Source organism: Chrysochloris asiatica, unplaced genomic scaffold (assembly GCF_000296735.1).
Source record: "Chrysochloris asiatica unplaced genomic scaffold, ChrAsi1.0 scaffold00135, whole genome shotgun sequence".
Taxonomy (NCBI): domain Eukaryota; kingdom Metazoa; phylum Chordata; class Mammalia; order Afrosoricida; family Chrysochloridae; genus Chrysochloris; species Chrysochloris asiatica.
The window spans coordinates 2,146,676-2,164,038 of record NW_006408653.1 but is presented as its reverse complement, the minus strand read 5'-3'; the positions used below and the strand labels follow the sequence as shown (position 1 = coordinate 2,164,038).

The window sequence follows — 17,363 nt, the reverse complement described above, 5'->3', positions numbered from 1 at the left end:
ATCACTCCACGTCATCGTCTCTGCCTCTATCTCGGGCCTTGCTGCTTCTCTGGGTAGGGTCCCACTCTCAGCTCTTCTCCGTTGATGGTCCCAGAGACCTCCGCTCCTAGACTGGAGAGTTAATAACTCCCTTCCTTGCTAACAAACTTTTACCTTTATATTTCTAGCCTCACAATCAGTCCTGATAACAATCATTCACTATTGTATCACAAGTGACCCTTCTGCATTTCATTTCATCAGCTCCGCCTAGACAGATTGGATAGTACTCACTGGAGAGTCTGCCTTCCTCCATGCCCCCTAGCTCTAGGTTCCCTCTTGAAAGCTTGTAAGCCAGTCACCGTATTGTGTTTTTTAAGACTGCTTAGTAATCCAAGTTTAAATATTTTCATATGTTGTTACGTGCTGTTGAGTCGGTTCCGACCCATAGCGACCCTGTACAGGGTTTCCGAGGCAGTAAATCTTTATGGGAGCAGAAAACCTCTTTCTCCCGTGGAGTGGCTGGTAGTTTTGAACTGCTGACCTTAGGGTTCGCAGCCTGATTCGTAACCACTACACTACCAGATAGGTCTTAGATAATATCTTTCTCAAAGGTCAGGTGTTATATGAATGAAGAGCTTTTTTCAGTTTGTTCACATTTGGTATTAAGTATTAAGTTGGATTCTGTATTAAGTTAGCAATCTCTGGATTTTCTCATTCAGGAAATGGAAAAAGAAATCAGCAATGCAATAGGCCATGGCTCTCAAGATGAGATCCTGAGTAGTGCTTTCAAACTGAGAATTACCCGTGGTGATATCCAGACCTTGAAGAACTATCACTGGCTCAATGATGAAGTAAGTTGTTTACTCTTTGACTGCCATGATGTTTTAACTATTTACTGCATTTTTACCTATTTATAAGGTGTTGGTAAAGCAACTTTTTGCTTAATTTAAAACTAAAACACCTAAACACAAAAAACAGTGTTTAGTTTTTATTGTCTGCTACCTTTATCAATAATTCCCTCCTATTCATCTGTGCTTGGTTTCATCTACCACTTCATATATTGGTCATCGCTGGTGTTCTTATAAACTCTGTTGCTGTTCAGTGCCATTGAGTCAGTTCTGACTTAGAGGGTTTCTGAGGAGCTCTTGATGGGCTTGAGCTATTTGACTTTGTGGTTTCCAATCTAGCGCCGATCCTGCAGTACCACACCAGGAGTCCTGGGTGCATGTAATCAATGGAAACAGCAGATGATACTTAATTTTAGATGAATGCTTACAGGAGCCATTTTACTTTTTTTCATTAATAAAAGGATATCTCGATTGCTGGTGTGGTGTGGTAGCATATGCACTCAACTAGTAACTGCAGGTCTGGTAGTTCAAACCCATCAGCTGTTCCTCAGAAACCCTATACAGGGTCACTGTGAGTCAGAACCAACTCAGTGGCATTTAACAACAACATTATGTATGCTGTATGTCTTTTTTCTTCATTTCATTTGAATGAAAACTGCTAATATTTACTTAATTTGTCATCTTGTCCTTATATATTTAACAGAAGCTAGCCCTTAGTCTTTTTTGGGATGTGGAGGTAATATTTTTTGTGAAAGTTCATACAAGAAGTTAGGCTTCCATTTTACAGTTTCCACACAAATTGATAAATGGCATTAATTATATTCTTCATATGTGTCAGCATTTTCTTAATTGTGTCCTGGTTGTTCCATTTCCAATACAATCCATCTCTGCCCTCTTTTTGTCTCATCTTGGTATGGATTAAATATTGACTTTTTGGACTTACATATAAATGGGTTTTAGTAGAGCACCAGTCTAATCATATCTACTGGGGAATACCTTTTATTTTGCTGCATCACTCTGCTTTTCTGCTAAAAAGTGATTTCGGGAGATAGTTTTTGGTTCAAAGTTTTAGAATTATCTCTGGGTGCTAGTCTTGGAATCCTGGTTCAACTAGTCTGCCCCCCCCCTTTTTTTTTTTTTTTTTTTTTTTTAAGAATTTGAGTTTTGTTCTGCATATTCTTCCATTCTAACCAGGATCATCTAATTTGACCCCAGGCTGATTGGTCAGTAGCAGTAGCCAGGTCCCACCTAGTCCTTGTGTGGTTGAGGGGTAATGGCTCACGTAGGCTATCAGCCTTGTAGGCTTGGTTCTTCTCTAATACAATACAGCCAATAATTTTATCTCAGATGTCTACTCACAAGTCTTTAAGACCTCAGACACTGCTGCCTTCTGTAGCGTTGTTGTTGTTGTTGTTAAGTACTGTGGAGTCGGCTCCAACTCATAGTGACCCTGCACAGGGTTTCCAAGGCTGTAAATCTTTACGGGAGCAGAATGCCTCATCTTTCTCCTGCGGAACCGCTGGTAGTTTCGAACTGCTGGCCTTGAGGTTGGCAGCCCGATTCGTAACCACTACACTACCAGAGCTCAGAACATAAAATTTGTGAACTATATTGTGTCAGTTGACTGGCTTCTTCATGAGCCTATACTCCTAAACTTTCAAAACCACAAAACCAGTTTTAGAAGGTGTTTGGTTATGTCTGTGGAGTATCTGTCATAGTATCTTCAATGAATGTCTATATTTACACATGTATATATGTGAACCTACCTGTGTATGTGCTTACACCCATTCATATGTGATCCTAGACTCATTTTTTGACCTTTGTTGAAACTATTGCTCTCTTATATATGCCACATTCTTTAGTACAGGCATCCTTTCTTCCGAGTGCTAACATCACTTAACTTTGGTCTTTCTTTGCTCGCCATACCCACATTTGTTGCTCATTTTCCCACCCCACCCCTAAATAACAAGTATCTATGATCTAGTATCTCGTAGTTCTTTTTGCCTTTTCCCCAGTTGGTCCTTCCTTACCTGCTTATTAGTTCCTGTATTTTTTTTCCTTTGCCTTTTTAGATCTGTTCTAAAAAGTTTGGTTTGGTTGTAACCTTTATATAAGCAGTTTAATAGACCTTTCTTCTGTGGAGCCACTGCTTTGTTGTTAGATGCCATCGAGTTGGTACCGACTCACAGCGACCTTATGTACAGCAGAACAAAACACTGCCTGATCCTAGGTCAACCTCACTACTGTTGACACAGTTGAGTCCAACGATGCTGCCACTTGGCCTATCCATCTCGTTGGGGTTCTTCCTCTTTTTCTCTAACCCTCCATCTTACCAAACATGATATCTTTCACCAGCGACTGGTCCCTCCTGCTAGGTGAGTTCAAATTGCCAACATCTTGGTTAGCTGCTTACTGCAAACAGCATGCTCCATCCAGGCTCCAGTATCCATGACTAAAACCTATTGAATATTTTGTTTCATGTTACAAATGGAATATACGAGGGAGATTCAAAAAGTTTGTGAAAAAATTCCATTATCTTTCATTTCCATTTTTCCAAGAACTTTTTGACATCCCCTCAGTTTTTTATTGCAGATTCAGAAAATAAGAGAAAGTAAAAAAGACAGTTAATATCACAAATACTGTTTAAATTTATCATAAAGTACCATCATTCAAATATAATATTAATGTTTTGATATATTTCCTTCCATTTAATTTTTTAAAACAGGTATAGTTTACATGGTGAAATTTACTTCCAGTACTGTCAATGCATATTCCTTGTGTACTGACTAGATGCAGCTTCATAGCTCTTTTCAGTATTTCACACATGTTCTCTTTGGGATCCGTCTCCTGACCTTCTTAGGCCTTAAAAGTATTATTTCATCCTGTCTTGTGCTATAGCATAAGCCCTTGAACTGCTTAACCATGGGTCAGCAGTTCAAACCTACCAGCCATTCCTTGGAAACCCTATTAAAGGTTGTTATGAAGTGGAACAGTCTCAATGGCACTTAACAACAACAAATTTTTCATTAATTGTGCCTTTTTTTCATCTTTTGCCATACACAGTCCTTTTATCCTTCTGTTTGGTGCCTTCTGTTTCTTAAACTTTATACCTTCTAATTCAACCTAACAAGTGGATATTTGCAAGAGTGAGTCAAAAAGTATTGCTGCATGAGTTTATTCCAAATAAAACCTGTTTAAAAATGTCTCTGTGATGATTGGATAGCTACAGATAAGTTCTCTCAATAATACAGTGGTCTAGTCCCATTAGGGTGCCTTCAAAAAGAGGTCCAGTTAAAACAGTGGTTTCTTAGGACATTTGCTGGACCAGTTAAATTCAAGGCAGAGATGTCAGGTCAGACTGTTTTTTTTGGATTCCAAAAAGGTAATCTTAATAGATTTCTCAAAGGACACTATATTAAGAAAATTGAAAACTGCATTGGTGAGAATAAGTCTAGGAAACTTGTACCAAGGACGGGTGTTCCATCATGGCAATGCATATACCCATTCTTCAAGGCTATCAAGAGCTGTCCTACAAGAATTTCTTTAGGATACCTTACCCCATTCACCTGCAGCCCTGATCTTGCTTCTTTAGATTTCTTTTTGTTCCCAAAGGAACCCTATTTGAATCTTCCTCAAGGATGCCCAAACTGCCATTTTTGGTGTAAGTCAAAGTGCAGAATTCTTCAGGGAAGGGTTAGAGAGATGAAACCCCACCTTCCGAAGTATATAGAAGAACTAGATGAAGGACATTTTAAGAAACAATAGCTTCACATTTTGATATTTTTGTTTAATACAGTTTTCTGTGATTTTATGGTAAGCACTGGACTGCTAACCATAGGTCGAAGGTTGGTGGTTCAAACCCCCAGCCAGTCTGCAGGAAAAAGATGAGGCTTTCTGCTTCTGTAAAGTGTAGCAATCTTAAGAAACCATTTCTGTGTCGCTCTGAGTTACAGTTAACTTGGTAGCTGTGAGTGGATAATGATATTTTAGTAAGACTTTTTGACTTACCCTCTCATTTTCATTAATTTACTTGCCATATTTTGACTTTTTATTTTCTTGGTGTTTTACAGGTCATTAATTTTTACATGAATCTTCTGGTGGAAAGAAATAAAAAGCAAGGCTACCCCGCAGTTCATGCATTTAGTACTTTCTTCTATCCTAAATTATGGTCTGGGGGCTACCAAGCAGTGAAAAGATGGACCAAAGGGGTAAATCTCTTTGAACAAGAGCTTATTCTGGTGCCTATTCATCGGAAGGTACACTGGAGTCTGGTGGTGAGTCACAAGAGCTAATTGTTGGAATTTGACTAAAAATTATTTTCTTATCTGATGAAGGCTAAGCTACCCTCAGAATCCTGGTGTGGCCCAGTAAGATAAACACTGGACTGCTAACCATAATGGGGGTAGTTCAAACCCTATGAAGGGTCACTATGAGTCAGAACCTATTCGACGGCACTTAACAAAAACAAAAAGCTACCCTTATGTGTCAGTGAAAGGCCAGCAGTATATGTTAGGGGCAGACAGATTCCCTTCTTAGTTCCTGAGTGGAACAATTTAGGAAATTAGAAGACTGAATCCCTGTACTTGAGGAGCTTTCATTCTTAAGAGGAAAGTTTTAGTACACATAAAGATTATTTATTTAGTTTTGTTTATAAGATGATACAGGTTTATTGTAGAAAAGTAAAGCTAAAAAGAAAGCTAAAAATAAAAATCATGACACCCTGACAAGACAGTTAATGCTTTGATGAATAATTTTCCAGACGTTTCTCTAATGATGGAAAAATAGAATTTTGTATGAGGTCAGAGAAAAAGAGGAAGACCCCCAGCGAGATGGATTGGCCAAGTGGCAGCATCGATGGACTCATGCGTGGCAACATTAGTGAGGTTGGCCTAGGATCGGGCAGTGTTTCGTTCTGCGTAAGGTCGCTGTTAGTCGGTACCGACTCGATGGCACCTAACGACGACAACAATGATGTTTTGTAACTTTTTTTTTTTCTTCTTTTTAACAAAAATTTCTTAGAAATCTATTCATATTGATATGTCTATTGAGTTTTTTGGGGTTTTTTTTTTTAAAGGTTTTTGTGTGGATTGAGTGAAAGTTTGCAGGGTAGAGCATCAGTTTTACATTCAACCAATCATACATCTTGTTTCATTACAATGATAATCCACTCCATGTATCATCAGTTAACAGTATTTCTCTCTATTCACTTTAGCTCTTTTTTTTAAACACTCAAACATATTTAATAATTTGCACCACCAAAGGGTGCATTCTGCAAGTCTGCCTCCGGGCCACTATCTCTTAGTCCCTCTCTTCTCTTGAGTCGGGAGTCCTCAGCTGCTCCCTTCTCCCTGTCCCCATCCCTGCCTCCATCTCTGGTGTTGCTGCTTCTCTGGATAAGGTCCCGCATTCTGCTTGTGCTCTTCTCCCTTGATGTTTACTGAGGTTTTTTTAAGAGATGTTTTTCTTTTTAGAAATGAATTTTTGATTCCTACTGTAGTTGAGGTTTCTTAACTAGATGATGTTGCATTCTTCACCTATAGGTAATAGACCTAAGAAAAAAGTGTCTTAAATATTTGGATTCTATGGGACAAAAGGGCCACAGGATCTGCGAGATTCTCCTGTAAGTAAATCCTTTTGAACTTCACTGTTGCATCATTGTGCCCTCATTCAATCATCTATCATGTATCTAACCCTCAAAAGCTTGATTGGATCGTAGTCTTTTATGGGGGTGGGGGGACCAATTAATGAATTAGATTGTATGGTTTGTGGACAGTTATTTCAAGTAGTAATTGCTAGAAAACTGATTTTAAAGCCAAGCCAGTGATTTGCTTCGTAAAGTGGTGACATGAATTTGATGATGATGATGAAGCAGATCAGTAAGATGAGTCCATGTGGACTCTCCTCACGGGAAGCAAATGCAGGTTCTTGTGTTGCAATTTAGTTGGGATAAATGAATTTGTGAAATAAACATTATGACAAAAAGTTGCTATTACCAATAATTAGTTCAGTTCGCTTCCATCTATCTTTTTTTTTTTTTTCAGTATTATTTTAGTGGAAAAGAGCATTTTTGCTTATATCTGTTTACTTGAAAAAGAAAGTATAGAGAAGAAAACTGAAAAGTTGTAAGATATGCCAAATTTTTTATAAAGTGCATAGAACTGTTCATTTTAGAATCACAAGTTTTAATAGCTATTTATGACCTAGTATGTATTTAAATATGAAATGTGTTAGCTCCTGTGGGTATTGTAGAATGCCCACTCCCTTTCCTGATGTCCCTTGTCTAGTGTCGCTCAATCTTTTTTTCATTATTACCCCTCTTTCCCAAGTAGAATAATTTCTTCCTAACATAAGAAATTAAATAGTAAGAAGTAAGACTTTGTTGGGTAGTGTTAAACTATGAAGGGCCACCAACCATGGCAATATCCAAGATTTTTTGTCCCCCAAGAACCAGTTTTCATCCTCTGGTTGGTGATATTATCCCCTTTTGCAGTGTATGCCATGGTTTAACATTGGCCTACTTTACATGTAGGTTAGGATGGAATTAATTAATTACTCATAATACTTTAGTGCACGTTTCCTAAGACTAGAGAAATTCCGTTAGATAACTACAGTGCTGTTATCACACTAACACAATGAAGAGTCAGTAATATCATGTAGGAGTCCTGGGTGGCACAGTTATGCTCTTAGCTACTAACCAAAAAGTTGGTGGTGTGAATCCATCTAGAGGTGCCTCAGAAGAAAGACTGGGCATCTACTTCCAAAAATGCAGTCACTGAAAACTGAAGCACAATTTTACCCTGTTGACACACCGTGAGCTGGAATCAACCCTGTAGCAACTGGTTTGGATTTTTTTTTAGTATCATGAAACAAACAGTCCATATTCTATAATATCCTCATTTGTTTCCCACGTAGCTTCCCCTTTCCCACCCCAGCCTGGGTGCCATTCAAATTTCATAGACTTAATGTCTCTTTGATCTCCTTTAATTTATGACAGGCCTTCTGCCTTCACTCATATCTTGTTTTTCATGGCAATGAATTTTTTTTCTTTTTTCACCCATGTTATATCTGTTTTAAATGAAAGAAAGCAAGTTGTAAAATGAAACATAAAGAAGTTGTAAAATGAAACATAAAGAATGAACCTACTTTTAAGATAAAATAAGTATTTTTTATTGTGTGTTTGGAGGTAGAGTAGAGACTTACACAGCAAACTATTAGTAGTGACGTCTGGATTAGATATTACAGGGGTTGTGTGCTTTTAATGTTATTTTATGTTTAAACTTTTAAAAACAAGCATGTACAATTTTTCTAACAGAAAAAAAAAAATGTAAATACCAAAAAAGTCATTACATTTGAAAAGTACTAATGGAGATAGATTTGGGAAAGGCCTGACTTTGAAACATCATAAAGCCCTTTGTCATCCTAGAACTATGTTTCCATAGGGATTCATGGATATGTTCCTTCTCTGTTGTTTTTTCCAGTCAGTATTTACAGGATGAAAGTAAGACCAAAAGAAATATTGACCTGAATCTTTTAGAATGGACCCACTACAGCTTGAAGCCACACGTAAGTGAAGATTATCTATATTTGAAATGTTTTGTTGCCTTTACCTAACGTGTCAGGTTGTTAAGTCAAGATTTCTTCCTCTCCTCACTCACTCCTCAGGCATGCATTTTCTTAAAATGGACATTTTAAGAATGATCCTGCCTCTAAATATTTAGCAGTTAATTTAACCAAGATAATGGCTTCTTAAGTTCTGGTGATGCTGTGGGTTAAACATTTGGCTGCTAACCAAAAGTCTCATGGTTGAAATCCACCAACCTCTCCTTGAGAAAAGATGAGGCAGTCTGCTTCTGTCAAGAATTACTGTCTTGGAACTTACGATAAGATGGCGGACTGGGAAGACACACTACATACAGACGCTCTAACAACATAGATGAGAGGCCAAATAAAACAGACACAGATGGAAATTCTGTCCTAAACATCAGAAGAAAGGTTAGAGAGGTAGATGGAGTGTTTGCTTGGAGGAGAGGCTAAGCAGGGACAGTGAGAGAGAGAGACTGGTGAATGGCTGGCCAGACTTAGCTCCACCATCTTGTGAGCAACTTTGACAGTAGAAGGAGGCCTGGTAGAGCAGATTCCCGTGAGTGATGCATGGGTTCCCCTGCTAACCAGAGGTATGGTCAGCTCCCACCCTTATCCATCCCCAGTGCAGACCCTCCTCTCCCTGAGTTCAGAGCCATGTGGTTGGGAGCCACTCCAATGTTAGTTGGGGGCTGGCTGCACCGCTTTGGTGTGCCACTCTGGTGCTTGGATTCAGGTGGGCTCAGACCCAGACCTACAGAACCCACAGAGCCACCAGACTTGCATTTAAACAGTGACCCTGCCCCCATCTTCCCTATGGTCCTAACAGACACTGAAACCACCTCCATCAGGTACCCCCATGAACTACTTCCAGATTGAGTGACCTGAACAGAGATAACACCGAGGCCAGTAGGATCTCCATTTAGGCCCAGGAACTTTGCAGTCACATCCCTCCCACATCCATTTTGTGAACTCCTTAAATTTCAGGAGCCCACCAGAGATTTCTACCCTCTGATTCCAACAACTGAACTTTTGTTTTTACAAATACAACAACCTCAAAATACCCTGGAGACAACAGACAATTTTAGCTCACACAAAGAAACGAGAGACTGGCTCAAACAAATGAACAACATGCAGAACCAGAAAACATTTTTGAAGAAGAAAAGTTAATAAAACTAACTGAAAAAGAATTTAAAAGAATGTTAATTAGGTACCTTCAAAGGACTGATAGATTGAGGAAAATAAGGAGAACACAAGAAAAATTCTAGAAAAATTCAGGAAAACATTACAAGAACAAGCAGACACAATAAATGCAAGTTTTGAAACAGTTTTAAGCCTGCAATTAGAAGTCCAGAGGATTAATACTAAGATCTAAGAAATGAACAATACACGGAAAGGGCAAAGAGGTAGAATTGAAGCCATGGAGGCCTGAGTTAGTGATTGAAGATAAACCTCTCAATAGTAGTATGCTAGAACAACAATCAGAAAAAAGAGTGAAAAATCCAAAGACAGCCTTAGTGTTATGTGAGACACCCTAGAGAGGAGCAACTTACGAGTGATTAGAATTCCTGAACAGGAAGAGACAAGCACAGAGAAAATTGTTGAAAATTTGTTCGAAGAAAGCTTTTCTAATATGAAAGATGAGAAGATAAGCGCATATAATAGATTGAACATACCCCAAACAGGTAGATCCTCAAAGAAAATCACCAAGCTATATCATAATCAAACTATTCAAAATCAAAGACAAGGAAAAAATGTTGAGAGCAGCTCAGGATAAACAAAAAGTTACCTAAAAAGGAGAATCAATAAGACTAAGCTCTGATTTCTCAGCAGAAACCATGCAGGCAAGAAGACAATGGGATGACATATGCAAAACTCTGAAAGAAAAACATTGCTAACCAAAAATCATATACCCAGTAAATCTGGCCCTCAGATAGGACTGAGAAATTAGGACATATCCTGATAAACAGAAATGAAAGAAATTTGTAATGATCAGGCCAATTTTACAAAAAAATGCTAAAGGGTGTTCTTTGGACTAAGAAACAATAATAGCAGACAACAGCCTGAGATCAGTATACATGACAACACCACCCAGAACTGAATCCAGATATAGAAGTATTTAAAGTAAGATAAACCTACAAGAATGAAATAGAGAGATAACAATGTATAAGGAACAATGTATAATGTCAAGAACTCAGCAAAAAGAAGGAATAGTGTAGATACAGAACTTCCAAGAAAAAAAAGGAAAATCAGAAAGATTTAGTAAACATCAACACAACAGAAGCGAAAATGAAAAGAAAATCCACAAACAATGAATTTATGTAGAAAATTATATGGAACAAAGAATCTAGCTGCACCACAAAAAAACACACACACAGAAAAATGACAATCAATTCATATCTATTACACTGAATGCAAATGGATTAAATATGCCAGTCAAGAGACATAAAGAACAGAATAGATAAGAAGTAGGATCCTTCAATATACTATCTTCAAGAGACATATCAAAAAGATGGAGACGGCCTAAATGCCCATCAACAGAAGAATGGTGAAAGAAATTTTGGTTCATCCACACAACAGAATACTAAAAAATGTTGAAGAGTAATGATGAATCTGTGAAATAACTTACAACATGGTTGAAACTGGAGGACATTATACTGAGTGAAATAAGTTAATCTCAAAAGGACAAACATTGTATAAGACCAATGTTGTAAAAGTTTAAAAAGAGGTTTTCTTGATAAAAGAAACCATCTGTGATGGGGAGAGGGAACATTATTCATGGGCTAGAGCAGGAGTAGGGAATATTTTTCTGCCAAAATTTTTAACATCATTCACAGGCCATACAAAATTATCAACTTAAAATTTATCCTGTTAGATTGGGTCAAACACTGTCGGATAATGCTCTGGACAACAAGGCCAGTGTGAGGATCACTATAAACCAACTTGTCTAGGCACTTACCACACAACAGTGTGATGGCTTTAGGGGTGAATTAATTAAATGTGATGGCTGGAGTCCTGGTGTGACTCTCTAGGATAAACACTGGACCGCGAGGTCAGTCACAAGATGGGCAATTTAAACTCACCAGCTGCTCCTTGGAAACCCTAGACAGGGTCGCTGTGAGTCAAAACTGACTAGATGGCATTTAACAACAAATGTGATGGCTGGAACTGTGCCTGTCTTGGTAGGAGCAGACCAAATGATTTTGAGGACCTTATATGGTCCACAGAGTCATGATGTGGCACTGTGAGTTAATGCACTGTACTTCAAGGACGGTTTGAAGCACAAGCTCGGCAGGTCAAGCTTACTAGCTGCCCCTTGGGAACACTATACAGGGTTGCTGTGAGTCAGAACAGATTCGACAGCACTTAACAATAACAGCAACCTATGGCATGTTGGCTGGATGTTTCCCACCCCTGGACTAGAGGGTGGTGGTGAGTGCTGTCGAGTTGGTTCCAAATCATAGCGACACTGTATAATGGTTTCCGAGGAGCAGCTGGCAGATTTGAACCACTCACCTTGCAGTTCAAACCAACCTTTCGGTCTAGTGCTTATCCTACAATGCCATGCTAGGACTCCAGGACTAGAGGGTAGGCACTTGTTAACCTGGGTGGACAGGACAGTCAATGTGTAGGACAAGAGGGAGGTTAACAGAGGAAAGATGAAAGTAGCAAGACACACTGGGAGGAATGCAGTAGTTACAGTGAGTGGAGGTAAATGCTGTTCACTGTACATGGAGGAGATTGCACCAATGTAATGAAGCAAAGTATATGAATTGTTGAACGTAATTCTGATGAATTTGCTCTGTAAACCTTCACTCAATTCAAAATAAAGTTAAGAAAAAGCATTACAACCTCGGAAACCCTCAGGAGCAGTTCTCGTCTGTGCCACTGGGTCACTGTGAGTCGGAATTGACAGCAGCAGTAGGTGGTGGGGGTGGTTACTGGGGGTGGTTACGTCTCACCTTTTATCTCCTTTTATCTTCTTGTTCCAATACACTGCCCTGGTGTGGCACTGTGGATTAATATGCTGGACTGCATTGTCAGTTTGAACCGCAAAGTCAGCAGTTCAAGCTCACCAGCCACTACTTGGAAACTCTATACAGGGTCGCTATGGGTCAGAACTGATTCGACAGCATATAACAAGCAACAACAGCACCTGTCTCATAGAATTAAAGAAGGGGAGGGGGGAGGAGAACTTAAGTCAATTACTTGTCTCAAATGGTGCTAATAAAAGTTTAAAACTCTTGTCCAAAATTTGTATATGGAAATTTTATTTATTTCAATCTTAAGGACTCCATGTCTGTGCATCACCAAGAGTCAGGTATACTTGCTATGTTGAATGTACTCTGTATCTTGCTGTATATGAATTTCAGAGTTTGAATCCTAAAGGTTTCCATTTTAAGCTACATGAATTCAGCTCTAGCCCTGAATTGTATAATAGCTCAGAAGCACTGGATTACAAATTACAAGGTTCATGGTTCAAGCCTGCCAACTGCTACATGGGAGAAAGATGAGGCTTTCTGCTTCATTGAAGATTTTTTTTTTTTTTATGTTGTATTATGAATTATGTGATAGTTTACATGGGAGAACATTAGCTTTATGTTCATCCTATCGTATATCATTTCATCCATTGAAGATTTAAAACGTCAGAAACCCTATACAGGGTCACTATGAATTGGAACTGACTCAATGGCACTTAACAACAGCAATGTCTTTACCCGATAGCAGTTTGTTTTTGAGTTGAATAATGAGAAGGGTTAAGCTTTGGAATTTCTTGAGCAGAGCACAGGCAATTGGATGAATACTGTGTTCTGGTTACAGGAAATGTAATAGTCAAGAAAACAGATTCATCTGCTATCATACCCCCCTGAACCTGTCAATCTTGTCTGATCTTGGGAGGTTCAAAACAAAACAAATTCTCTTTATTTGTGTGTTAGAAGCTCCATAGTCCTATTAACTCAGTGAGGGCTACTGGGTTCTCTTATGTTTCGATTTGAGAAAAGTCTGAAAAATACACAAAACCCTTCAGTTTGCTTTTTTTTTTTTTAAAAAATAAAAATTGAGTTTTCATCTAGTGTGATTTCTAGTCTCTTCCATATTCTTACTTTGAATGTGTTCCTTAGCCAAAATGTGTTACTTTAGTATGACACAACATAGTGCAACACAACACAGGACTGCGGAACTCATGAGCTGTCTTCATGTGGGTTTGGAAGCTTCTGCCTTTGTCTTACAATGCTCCTAGTGGTCCTAGGGAACACTGTGGCTCTATGGACAAGCATTGGACTGCCATACACAGAGTCAGTGGTTTCAGCCTACCAGCTGCCCTGCGTGAGAAAGATAAGTCTTTTTGCTCCCACAAAGATTTGCAGCCTTGGAAACCCTATGCAAGGTCACTATGAGTCAGAACCAACTCGACACATAACAACAATAGTGGTACTTAAAACAGGTTGTGTTTTAGCCTTTGGGCTGACCTGAGCAATCAAGGCGAGATCCGAATTGGCTAAAGTTTATCAGGAGGCTTCTTTATCCTGCTTGAAGCTGTGGCTAGGGCAGGGAAATTAAACTCTGTAACAGTGAGGTAGGTTGGTTGTATTAAGTATATTTTTTATTGAGCCACACGTAATTGTTTTCAGAATTTTTAAGGGTGTCTGAGAAAGTTCTGATGAATCGTTCCATTCTTGGTAGTAAACCTTCCTTCAATTTGATTTCTTTGTGTTAGAGCTAAAAGATGGAACTCTCATTTTTCTCTTTTCTTCTGAAAAAGATTTTCATATGAGATCACATACACCATGTCCTGGTTAGGATTTTTATATTACATAGACTAAGATTAATTGTGTTTGCGTGTGTTTCTGTGCATTTGTGCCATACCAGATTTCAGCATTTACCTTTCTGATAATTGTTTATTCATAGTGCTAATTTACAAGAAGTCAAAGGGATAATGTTTCACCCCTTCCTCCTTTTTTTTTCTTTTTTAATTTTAGGAGATTCCTCAACAACTGAATGGGAGTGATTGTGGAATGTTTACTTGTAAATATGCAGATTATATCTCTAGAGACATACCTATCACATTTACTCAGGTGAGTGAAGACCCCGTCTCATCTATTTACCTGGCACCAAGGTAGATCAACTGAAAACATTTTGCCAGTACCAGAGATACATTATACTTTCAGTGACTGTTTGCTGAGCTCCTATTATTATTATTATAACTCTAGTCCTGTGCCCACCAAGATCAAACTTATGGTAGTCTCTGGTGACCAGTGGCACAATTTACATATCTTTGAACTCCAGTGTTCACAGTTTCCTCTATTATCACTGATATTTTTAGCCAAAAAGGAAGCACATCGGGTATAGAACAACAAAGGGAGAAATTAAGCCTAGTGAGAACTTAGCCACAGATCTAAGATATAACTTTGAGTATTGTTTTTTCTTTCTGTTACATTTAATTTTGGTTCCCTGTGGCTTTTTTTACAATCTCCTTTAAAAAGTAATTTTCTTTGGCAATTCTTATATTTTGATGAATATTGTCTATCAAACTATTGAGTAGTATGACCCATAACCCCATTCAATATGAATTGATACAATTCCAGTCTAACATTGGTTATTGGTTACTCATCTAAGCAGTTTTACTACAAATAAATGTACAATTGTTTTACTAGATGTTTTGAACTATTTAATTTACAAGTTTTTAGATTCTCCCCTAGGTAGGCAATTACTAGTTTATAGTAAAGTGATTTTTGTTAAGTGCCATCAAGTCTGTTCCGACATATAGTGACCATGTATAGGGGTTTCCAAAGAGCAACTGATGAGCTTGAACAGCCGACCTTGCAGTTCAAACAAATTTTGCTGTCCAGCGTATTAATCCACAGAGCCACACCAGGACTTTGAGTTTTGGTCCATATTTTTTACCGTTCTATCTGGGACCTCCTAACGTGATCCCTTTCAGAGCAGGTTTTTGTTTGTTTGTTTGTGTACGGAATCACAAAGCTCACGCCCTTGAGTACTGCTGGTACTATAAATAGTTGGCTACATGATTGCCCTGGAGATCGTGATGCTGTGTGCAGTCACGTGTAATGCCGGTGTGTTTGTGGGATTTTTTTCAGCACCAGATGCCTCTCTTCCGGAAGAAGATGGTGTGGGAAATCCTTCATCAGCAGTTGCTGTGAGAATGCCCTGCCTGTCCCTCTAGCTGCTGGCGGTTCTTTCCCGGACAGTTCCATATACCTCATGCATTGTGGGTTCAAAAGTCCCTGCATCACCTCTGTTCTCTCATAGGTACTGAGCTGTCAAAGTGCAGGAAGGCCTCTGGCCACACCCTAGTCTTGACTTGGTGTGCGCTTGCAACCCTGTTTGTGAGGGCTGTGCCTGCTCAGAGCCCTGCACTATTCAACCCACTTGAGAACAAACGCTAAAGAATTTTTTTTTTTTTTTTGGAAAGGTTTATTTTTTCCCTATGAATGTGGGAAATGCCGATTTATTCTGTGAATTGTTTTTTGTTTTGTTTTTTCTGTGTGTGTTCATGCAAATTCATTTGCTCACTGATCTGCAAACATAATGGGCAGTGGCTGTTTCCTCTGCTCTTTTATAGATAACCCTAAGTTTCTTGTTTAAAGTATTTATTTCTGAATGTAAAGTTAGTCAAGCTACCACTCCCTGCTAAAGATCATGAGTGTAATCTGTGGCAGGGAGGAAGAAGGTGTTCATTAATTTCTCTAACGCTGGAGCAGCAACTGCCAACTTGAAGCTGGAGATCCTTTCTCTTTCCTGAGGCCTGAGACTGCTGGGAGAAGTGCTGTGGACTAGGACTTTGAGAGGCGGCCTGACAGAGCATCGGCACTATGTTTAGAAAAGTGGAACTGTGGAAAGCAACTCTGGCTCTCCTCCTAGCGTCTTTAGAAAACTGTCCTGCTCATCCTAAAGAGACTTCCTTTCTGGAAATGAGGTGGCTTGGCTTCCTTGCAAAACTGGATTTGAAATAACTATAAACCCCAAATCTTCATTTTCACCTAAGATCTGGCTGAGTGTCAACCTCAGAATTGTAAGGGCTGGTCTGAGATGTTTATGTCAAAAGATGCTATTCAATTTAAAGCTATTTTTCCTCAAAGTTTTTTTCTATATAAAGCCAAAATTAAGTTTTGTACTCATTAGGATTAACACTTTCCCACTCCATTCCCACTGAAATTTGTGAGAGAAAATGTAATACTTGGCTCTGAGGTTGCCAGTTGAACAGTAGTCTATTTTGTATATGAAAGTTTGTATTTTAACTTTTTTGTTCATTCAGAACCTTACAGATGTGTTTAGGCATTTTTAATTTCAGAAAATTTAGAGTTGGTCAGAATATAATCTTGCAAGATCCTAGTGCCTAGTGTTGCTTTTTTGATGTAATAAAAGGTTGTCTGGCAGAACCTGAAAAGTATATGTCGAAATGATTTCTAGCCCTTTCCCTGCTTAAACCTCCCAAACTTGTTCTGATTCAGAAAAGTAAGAGGTAGAACTGGAAAATATTGGCACGTGTTAGATTTGAACCGATTTGTCTGCCATTTGGAGGGCCCAGACTGCAGGTCACAGAGGCATACTGGTGGTAGTTATGGTGAGCAGTTTTCCTGATACTTGTACAGTCCTGGTGCAGGACCAGGGGCCTGGGCTGTGGACCGACAGTGCTGTGTCCATTTGCTGGCTAGTCCAGAGGCCATGTCATTAGGTGATGACTAGAGTGAGCTGGTTAGATTGTGTGGAGTCTCTCTCCAGTTGAAACTGCACCCAGAAGCCTGCCTGCCTGCCGCCCCTGTTCTTCTCCCCAGAGTGCCCCAACTGTGCCAGGGAGTATTGGGGTCAGCATCTGGCACAGCCACAGAGACCAAAGATTTACTGGGTTAGCACTGTACAAACCTGATTCCTACTTGGTACCACTGTGTACCGTCTACGAACTCAGTCCCTTGATTCAGAGTTGTTCCATCT

General features: G+C 39.1%; 1 protein-coding gene across 1 annotated transcript in view; it reads left to right on the top strand.

The window, feature by feature from the left end:
• SENP2 (SUMO1/sentrin/SMT3 specific peptidase 2) overlaps window positions 1–15,571 on the top strand; it is a 49,550-nt gene extending 33,979 nt beyond the window's left edge. The window contains exons 11-16 of the mRNA XM_006869832.1: window positions 699–830; window positions 4,898–5,101; window positions 6,368–6,447; window positions 8,306–8,390; window positions 14,390–14,485; window positions 15,509–15,571. Of these exons, the coding sequence (XP_006869894.1) occupies window positions 699–830; window positions 4,898–5,101; window positions 6,368–6,447; window positions 8,306–8,390; window positions 14,390–14,485; window positions 15,509–15,571 (660 nt within the window). The remainder of the gene's footprint in view (window positions 1–698; window positions 831–4,897; window positions 5,102–6,367; window positions 6,448–8,305; window positions 8,391–14,389; window positions 14,486–15,508) is intronic.
• Window positions 15,572–17,363: the final 1,792 nt, after the last annotated feature.